At 35.3% G+C, this 10,140-nt stretch overlaps 1 protein-coding gene across 1 annotated transcript in view; it reads right to left on the minus strand.

Moving 5' to 3' along the window:
• Positions 1 to 239: 239 nt before the first annotated feature.
• TBC1D22A (TBC1 domain family member 22A) overlaps positions 240 to 10,140 on the minus strand; it is a 167,017-nt gene continuing 157,116 nt past the window's right edge. The window contains 1 exon segment of the mRNA XM_084306248.1: positions 240 to 2,692. Coding sequence (XP_084162374.1) covers positions 2,564 to 2,692 — 129 coding nt within the window. The 3' untranslated portion in view covers positions 240 to 2,563.

The following is a 10,140-nucleotide window of genomic DNA, read 5'->3' on the forward strand; positions in this document are numbered from 1 at the left end:
GATATATAAATAACATATTATATGTTATATAACATATAACATATATAATATATATATGTTATAATATATAATATATATATAATATATAATATATATATAATATAATATATAATATAACATATAACATATTATATGTTATATTATATAACATATATGATATATAAATAACATTTATATATCATATATATATAATATATATATATATATTATATATATAATGATATATAAATAACATTTATATATCTATACCTCGTTTTCCAGAAAATTCTGTCTCTATATAAATAATCATTGTTACTATATTAGGAAACTTCCCACTATCCTTAAAAAGCAATGTGCTCAAGTACAATATTCAACTTCTGACACAGACACAAGAGTAAATGTGACCTCTGATGGTAATACTTTCTTCCAAGGGAAGTAAGAGGTACCTGTTGAATTTGGAAGACATGGCAGACAACTTATGTGGACCCGATTAAGGAAATTCTATATATCCAGTCCCAAAAATGTTATGCAGAAGCATCTGACACAGCAGACAACTTTGGGTCAGCTTTCCATGTTACATGTAACTACCTAAATAACATCTTAATTAAAAAATAATTATTATTATAGAAATCCATTACAACATTGTACATTTAATGCTGTGTGTCTTCTCTCAAGTTACAATAATATGCACTTCTATTAACAAATTACTGTAAATACTAAGTCTAAAGCAAATGTTCATAAAGTTCAGGTTTCTTTTATTCTGTTATTGGTAGATATTCTGTTAGGCACAATATGACATTCTTTGTAAACATAAAGAGAGATCATGATACATTAGAACATGAACTTATAGAAAATAATATACAGATATTTATGAAACACAGAACCACTATACACTCTAGGCACAAATGCAGCAACCTAGGAGGCTTGAACGTGAAGACATCAAAACTGAGAACCCCAGTTGATGTCAGTGGAACAGAAATGCATCCTAGTCAGAAAACCCTCCTGCTTCTGAATTAATTTGTTTCTCTCTCTTCCACCACTTATTTCATATAATTATAAAATACAGATCTCATAATGACGTTGGTAAAAATGTATTTTCTTCTATTTACCCTGAAACACCTAATTACGTATTATAAAGTTGGTGTCATGAACTAATATGTCTAGAAAGCTTTCCTCAAAACGTATATTTACATATTTTTAAGAACTTTAAAACAATCTTGCAATAACAAGTCATAAGAGAAAACCTCTTGAAAATCTTTTACTTTCCAAAATTAAAAGTGCACTACACTTTTTGTGTGACATCATGCGACTCTAGAACCGAACTGGTGAATTACTATTCCGAGTTTCCAGTATATTGCTTATTGTACCTCTCACCCTTAATAACCGTATGTGTGGGGCAGGCACAAATTAACATAGGTTTATTTACATCTAATAGAGCAACATCAGAATTATTATCTGAAAAAAAATATTGAAAATAAATAGTGCACTTAAATTATGTAAGTTTTAAGAAATTATTCAGAATCCCATACTTATAAGAATTGATTTCATTCTATAAAGTCAGAGAGGACTTTTATTCTGCTAATGATGCAGAAGTATCTGAGTGTATAGTTACTGTTATTGGGAACTATCTTCTCCCTTCCTCTGAATAGTAAGAAAAAAGGTCTTAAACTATTTAACAAATAAGCTTTGGACAGATATATTAATTTTCCTTTTCTAACATGCTAGAAATGGAGAATAAGGCAACAACTGAGAAACAAAATATATCTTGCTTTGTAAACCAAGCTTCTTAATGTGCTTCTTAAAAGTGAACTTTCAGGATGAAAAATTGAAAGGCTTGAAAGAAAGGCTTTATTTTAACAAGACCACATCTTCCATTTCATTCAATATTTTAAAAACACTCCAAAATAATATAAAGTGGGATTTATTTTAGTGCTACAGATGAGTCTTAGGTGTTAAGTCAGTTCTTTGTGGGCTAAAAATCATCTACAACACCCTACAATAATGAATCGTGTTTAGAAAATACCACCAATTTCCACTGCAAACTTACTTTCTTATATTATTGTATTCTAACCTCATTCCATGGAAAAAATAAAATATGGTGTGAGAACATCAGCATCTTCTGAGTTATAACCAGACCTCAAAACACAGGTCTTGCTATCTCAGATGGTCTCTATGACAGTGAAGAGTTGTTTTTTTTTTATCTAAAGCAAGTAATTCAAACTGGCTGATAGTCATGTCAATGAAGTAGTCACAAAATCATTCCTTAAGGAAGTTTTAAAACTCAGGTACATACAACAATTACTCAAATCATAATTGCGGAAAGGGAAAAAAGACAATTATGTGATAGATGTTTGAATTCATTTTTCATGCTGAGCGAAAAAGTTCACTTTTAAGTTCATTCATTACTCAATATCCTTCTTTGTCCATTTCTTTGGTATTCTCTTCTCATTTTGCAAGTTCTAACAGAATTTTAATGGTCATCTTCATTCAAACAAAAGAGCAATGAGCTGAAATCACAACCAAAACAACAGATGCCATAATACTGCAGAACACATTGGTCTTAATAATTTCTGGCTCTTTATATTCATTTCTTGTAATGATTGGGAGCATCTGCAAATGCAAATTTGAGTCTGTAGGCTTCTGCTAGGAGTACACTGATTTCTTCATTTCCCCAGTGTACTGTGGGCAAATTCTGTAAAAATATCAGCAATTCCTAGTTGGAGAGAGAGAGAGAAAAAAATAATTAATTTATATATTCAAATATCAGTGTAATAGCAATGTAGTATAGAATGATAACTTATAAGCAATCATATAAGTCAGTACCCCATACAAACCTGAGATCCCCTTAGGTTAAGTGATTTTCTTGTAACTTGTTAAAGTTACAAGTTATATCTGAATTATAGCTATTTTTTAGTATTTATAAAAATGAAAAAAATAAGGGGAATGAACTCACTTGTTTTGTACATACTAACAGCTTTATTATGCATAACAGCTAATTATGTATACGTTTGCACAAATACATTTGTTAAGGTTTATTTTAAAGAGGAGGAATGAGTAAACAGGAATGCAATTGAGAACACAACCCTTATCCTGCTATACATCAGAACCCTGCAACATCATATATAAGCACACAGTCAAATCCTTTTCATAGGGGTCTTATTTTCCTTGTCTTGCTCCCGCTTCTCCCTCCTATGTGACTGCTTTCAGGAAGTGTGGCTGCAGAGCCCTTACCACGAGATTTCAGGCAATAGTGAGGAATATAAATGAACACAACACTTTTTTTATTTTTTTTGCAAGGCAACTATTTTAGCTTCACCTATTGCATGGCCTTGATAGATGGGTTCTTGTAAGATAAAACAAGAAAGAAAAGAAGTTGAGCAGTGCTGTATATTTAATTACAAATAATAAGTAGCAATAAAACAGAGTTAGCATGGGAATGTTTGTACTACACTTGAGAGCGCACATATTTTTAAATAAAGTATTACACGATTGCCAAAAGCACACTTAAAAAAACATCTGTCTACTTTTCTGACAGTTATGCTGATAACCGTAATTAATAAATTTGCAGTGAAGAGTAAGAAGGTTGCATATAGAGATGACAAATGCCTACCTCCATGAAAGGTTGTTTTTTGTTTTAATTTACCAAAGTAACTTTCAACGAGCTCAAAGACACAGTAGATAGTTACACGAATTTTGTGAAATTAGCTGTTTTCATGTTTGCAGTGCAAAGACTTTGCCTGGTCATACTGCTGGTACAAATGCAGTACCACCCAGAGGATGGTCGGGCACTGGGACAAGCTCCCCAGGGCAGCGGACATAGCACTGAGCCTGACGAAGTTCAAGAAGCGTTTGGACAATGCTCTCAGATACATAGTCTTATTTTGGGGTGGTCCTTTGGGGACCCAGAAGTTGGACTCGATCCTTGTGGATCCCTTCCAATTCAGGATATTCTATGACTATGAAATGATTCATGCTTCTTGAGTAGTGTTTAGATATTCCTTTGGGCTACTGTGCAAATAAATTTAGGCCTAACCAATCCCTCATCCAATGGACCTTTCCAGGACCACTTAGAATCATAGAATTGTTAGGGTTGGAAAAGCCCTCCAAGATATCTGCTCCAGCCATACCCCTACCACTGATGTCACCCACTAAACCATGTCCCTAAGCACCATGTCCAACCTTTCTTTGAACACCCCCAGGGACGGTGACCCCACCACCTCCCTGGGCAACCCGTCCCAGTGCCTGACTGCTCTTTCTGAGCAGAAATGGCTCCTCACCTAATCGGATGTTGCAAACAGCACCTGCCTGTATAGAAGGTACTATTAAACTATTCAACAGCTAATTAACTAAAGCTATTGTTTCAGCACTGAAATTAGAATTTTACCTTGTTAACACATTTGATCAGTTATTTCTGTGGCAATTGTGCATGCTTTTCAAACTGGAAAATGTTGCTACAGATTTGTGAAAGACTGATATAGCTTGTAGATAATGAATTCTGCTTATATATTCAGTTTTGAACGTAAGGTGATCATACCGGATATGCGTATCAAAAAAATTATTACAGTACTATCATTTAATTTCTTAAAACCTTCTACATAGCAGCCTTTTTTGCAAACAGCTGACTGTCTGGTATTTGGAAATAAAAAAGACAAAGGAAATACAGTAACAGTCATCCATATTTATTTTGTTACATTTACCTGCCCAAAGCACTGAAGGTACATTATCCAACAAAACAAACCCCATTTTCAAAAATAAATACAGTTTTAGAGGTTTGTTGACCTACAGAGAACCAGACAGAATCAATGAATTTTCTTCAAGGACATGTAGCAAAATAGCAGGAGAAATAAGGTGTTCCAAGCTTAAGACTGGAAATCTTCACTTTAAACTCTTTGCTGATACATCTTTAATATCCCTACTATATGAAGTTTAGCATGCAGCTGAAATATAAAGCAGCACTATTGATGAAGAAACAGTTTAATACTTATACGATCAATTGCAAACATTCATAATTTTCATCATAATCAAATACATTAAAAAATGGCAGAGTAATCCATTGACTGTCCAAGTTCATTTCCTTTTGGGTGGGCATTTTTCCTTGTTACCAGGGGAAAAGGATCAGTCCTTAAATACTCAAAGTCTAAGACTGACACTAACCAGTGAATATGCTTTATAGATTGAAATAAAGTAACCGTATAACATCAAGAAACACTACTTGAGCGATTTACTGAAGATAAGGCTGATATTCCTGTGACTATTACTTGAAAGAGCTTCAAAATTATCTGAGATTGAAATAAATTTTACAACTTGTTGAAAAAGTAGAACCTGTAAAAAAAATTTCATACAGAAAAAAATTATTTGCTTTTTAGTCATACTACATTTATTGCTGTCCAAATCTGTAGCATTGTTAAAAAAATAAAAAATAAAACTAAACAAAATCCACCCAAGTGTCCTAGGATACGAAGTGTACAAACATAGACTAATCAATATTTATTTACAAGAACACATCATAACAAGTTAATCTAAAGCTGCTCAATTTAAAAATTTACACTTGCAAAAGAGCAAAGATGACTATGTAAGTAATGACCCAAGAGTATCCACTCATTAATTATTATTCCTAGTTTTACTCCAACAGCTAAAGTAGGAAAGACTAGAGTTCTTTAAATAAGGCATCCATGCTAACTGCTTCAATTTGCTTTCCTATTCATAATCAAAATTAAAATATATGAGACACTCTCTGAAATATGATGAATCATGAACTTGGTTTAATATTTAAAATAAAAACTCCCTGGTGACAAACTGCTTGGTATATTTCAGAACTAGAAAACTAAGTTAAAAAAGCAGCATTTGTAATATATCCTTGCAATAATTTATTTTCTGCTTAATTTAAATGATATTGTAATGTCGCTTGGCCAGGGAATCTGTCAAATACTTCCTGATTTCACTGAAATTATTCACCAAATAGGAAGGCTGAAAAAGTATCTTGATATTCCTTACACATGTAATTAAATTGTTGCAAATCACAGTCTGAACAGACCTGGTTGGCTGCATTTTTTCATAAAAAGTTTCTAATAAGTGCATATGTGCAAACAGAATGATCACCACTGCCAGTTTTTAACTTTTATGTGAACAATTCCACTCTTCTCCCCACACACTTGTTTCCATTGATCCTTACTTCTACATCCCATTATGCAGCAAAAATTAGCTGTTAAGGGGGCAATGCTTTACTACAAGCACTGGGGACCAAAACCATGATGAACTACCACTACGAACTAAAAGAATCTATCAGAAGAATGATGGGCTTAATACTCCATTTCACAGCTTAAAATGAAATACTTCAAAGCAAATCACTTAACTGCGGCTTTTAATGCCTTTAAATAACAATAGTTTTCATCCTTTTCAAAGCACTTAAGATAATCTAAATTGTTAGAATTTACTTACGTACACTGTAGAATGAAGTTGGCTTTCAAACAATTATAACCTCCAGCCTTCCCCAACTATTCCTTTAATACCTTTCATAGTACTGAATGCTGAAAAGATTTAAAGTACTTTAAATACTTATTTTTAACTACCCAAGTCTTGTCATAACCCTGTGGGTTACACTGCTAGTAAACAGCCCTGTGACACGTCATGCACAGAACAACCAATACTGCATAAGGCTTTCACTTGCATGACTTACATGTATTTGCTCTCCAGCAGTGTTTAGGGGATTATTCTTAAACTAACCTAACATTTATAATGCTGACAGAACTCTGACAATGAGCTGTCAGGACAACCATCTCCCATGAATGACATAGGTAAACTGGCAATCCCAAGAGCCAAAGCCATAAACCACATAGCTGACTATGAATTGGAGCTTGTACCAACTTGTAACCACTTGGGTCAGATGTGCAAAGGGCCCAGATGGAGAACGGCAGCAGTGGTTATCGATGGGTAACACAATCTCCATCACTTTATCAGATGTAACATTCATGAAAAAGAGCCACAACAGTTCTTTGAAAATATCAGCTTTTACTACCTTTTAGCAATGTCACAATTACTTTTGTGACAACAATGCCACCTAGTCTTTGCACGGGGCTTTAGAAATGTAAAGCATTCTTGCAAAATACATCAGGTTTTTCAGTTCCCTCAGATAAAACTAAGGATGGCATAAACTATCTTGCCCAAGGGCAGCCAGCAGATCATCAGCAGAGCTGGGGTTTCCAAAATCCCAGTCCAATGTTTGTTTATATTTTGGCTGCATCTACAACAGACATAGTCTAAATTACACTCTTACATTTGGCAAACAGAGCGTTCCAGTTTCATTGGACTCTTACTGCGCTGAACAGCCATACTCATCTCTTGAACTAAGGCCTAGCCGCATGAACTGGCCTTACCAGCACAACTCCGGCTCAATCGACGTGCTGCATTTCCCTGCTCATGACACACTGGGGAGAGGCCCTTCCAACCTCCCTTCCTCCTTGCCATTCAGGCAGCGGTGGGTCCCTTCCTTACTGAGGAAAGCTCTCAGGTATTTGAGGTATTCACAACCAGCAGCTAACTCCTGATCTAGGGAGAAACTGTTAAATTTAAACAAACAAACAAACAACAACAAAAAAAAATATCTTTAAGATTTAGAGAAAAAAATAAGAGTATTTCAAAGTGTTGAAAACCTTAACATTTCAGGGAATGAAATGGCAGTCTGACTCCTTTCTTGCCTCAGTTTGGACACCGCAGGACCAAGCCTCTTCGGGGAATTCAGAAGTCTCCATGCACAGGAGCAACATCTGTGGTGAAGATGTACCACCCATGGCTGGGGAGGTTCAAGGGTCTGTATAGGTTTGCTCCTTCTGCCCACCAACTAAAAGAAAAAGTACTGCTCTAGCTCTGAATCTAGCCTTGCTTTCAGTAGCGGATTGCATGACAGACCTCCCACAGTCCCTTCAACACTGAAGTTTTCTGGTGTTTTATTTTTAAAGGACATGGACTTAATTAGAAAAGCAAACCAAAATGATGATAAAAGAACTGCTAAGTACACTTAATACACAAATAGAAGAATATTCAGTCTTGGGATATAATACAATACACAATTAGGAAAGAAACATAGGCAGAGAAATTGTGCTCAATGTAATCAGTATACCACATAAAGAGGAAACTGGTAACTTATTTTTTTTTTCTTTATATGGATTTTATTGCACAGAGTGCAGCCAACATGTATTTCATTGTATTTTATTCTTTTCCTTCTGCCTGTGAATGCATCCTAGTGTTTTCAGTCTTTTGAACATCAATTGTTTGTAGCTGATTTTTGTTCCATTCTCCAAAGAGGAACTGCGTGGTAACCTCCCACATACCAACCTTCTTCGCTATTATCAGTAAGATTTCTCTGCTGTTTTCTCTCCAAGGAAAGGAAAAATTAACTCTTTAAGACAATGTATAAATATTTCAAATAATTTCACAATAACAAAATACACTCTGTCTTGTCGTCCTTTAAGGACATTCCCTGGATTTGGAAGATGCAATTTATTTACACAGAGTCCACAGTGTCCATTTTTGCTTTAGTCTATTTTCATCAAGAGTTATAAGTGTTTCTTTGCTTCTTTGCCTCAGAGCTGTGTTTTGGTTTTTTTTTTTTTCGTTTTTTTTTTGTTTGTTTGTTTGTTTTGTTTTTTTGTTTTTTTCTAGAATCTTGAAGATTTCTAAATCTTCTCTTACTATCTAATCCTCATCTTCAAGCACAAGGCTTACCGTATGAAGTAAACAACACCTTGGTTGTCCAAGGCTGGCTGCAGAGATCCTAGCTCAGTGAAGGCTAGACGTGACATGACAGCAGAGAATGACAACAGCAACCTAATCTACTTTTATTCTGCTTCGTGTGCTGAACTCACTGATGGGTCCTACTAGGAGCTGACATTTCTATTACACACACACACCAATCTCTTGAAGCTATGAAGAAAAAATCACCTCCTCAGCCATCATGTCTTGGTGTGGTTCCTCTGTACACCAGCCTCCTGACTTCCAGACAAACTTGCTCATTTACAACATTTGTCCCAGTGGCAAGTGAGAGTTTGCCTGTGGCAAGCTGCTGAGACCAGGCCCACAACGAGGAGATGGGCATCCGGGTCCAATCTTGTAAGGGTGGGAGGGGAGGAGACATCTGCATTCGGGCCCTAAGAATGGCAGTAGCCTTCTGTGTGATTCTTTTGTTATCACTGTGCCTCAGGCCCCACTTCAAGTCCCTTCCCTTAGACAGATTCTCTTCTCTTCCTCCACTCCTACTCAGGATTCTGCCAAATGAATGTCAACCGTTGCTTATGCCGTGCTCAGCAAGGAGACCGGCACCGGGAATATCTTGGCAAAAATGAGTAGTTACAGACTATGTCTCCCTACTACAGGCGCCTCCCTGAACTATTTCCACTTACATGAAGTACTTAGAGTCTAAGCTTCGAGCAGAGGCAAAAAACGTACTACAAAATCCTGTAAACCACGTATACCAGAGAGGTGCATAAGATGTTGGTCTTCCAGGTAAAAATTACAGCTGTGCTGCAGAGCACTCCTGAAACTCCAGCAAGTGAAGCAAAAGAATGCTTTTCTGTGAATCGCCCCTATACTACAGAAATGTCTGTCCAATGATTTCAACATACATTTCACAATGACCTGCTGACACATATCTATTCATATCATACTGTACTGAATAATAACATTGCTAACCAGCCACAAGAAATGCCTAACATTGAAGGAAATGCTATTTTTTAATCTGGAACGATAGGATATAGTGGACTGGTGTAGCAGTGTTGCAGGTCATATATAGATAAATATAAAATCTATGCCCAAACTAATTTCTCAGTAGACAAATAACTATAGCAGAAAATAGAAGCTAAAGCACAGCATTTAAAATCCTTGGTAGATTTCTGTTTTATGTTAATATACATCTAAATCACAACTGAAATAATTGTTCTTTTGGGCACATTTGAAATTTTGTCACGGCTATAACTATAGCTTGTATTGTCACAACCAGAACAGATTTGAGTTCCTTGAAGGAAGGAACATCAAGCACAATACATAGCACAGTTAACAAATGGATGTTCTTCAAGCACAAAAAACTCTTCATATAGATTAATTTTTTATATCTTTCTAATAAGCAGACTGCACAAGATCTCAATACTCACACTATCAAAGTAAGATTTA

Source organism: Netta rufina (genome assembly GCF_964035555.1).
Source record: "Netta rufina genome assembly, chromosome: 1".
In the NCBI taxonomy this organism is placed as follows: domain Eukaryota; kingdom Metazoa; phylum Chordata; class Aves; order Anseriformes; family Anatidae; genus Netta; species Netta rufina.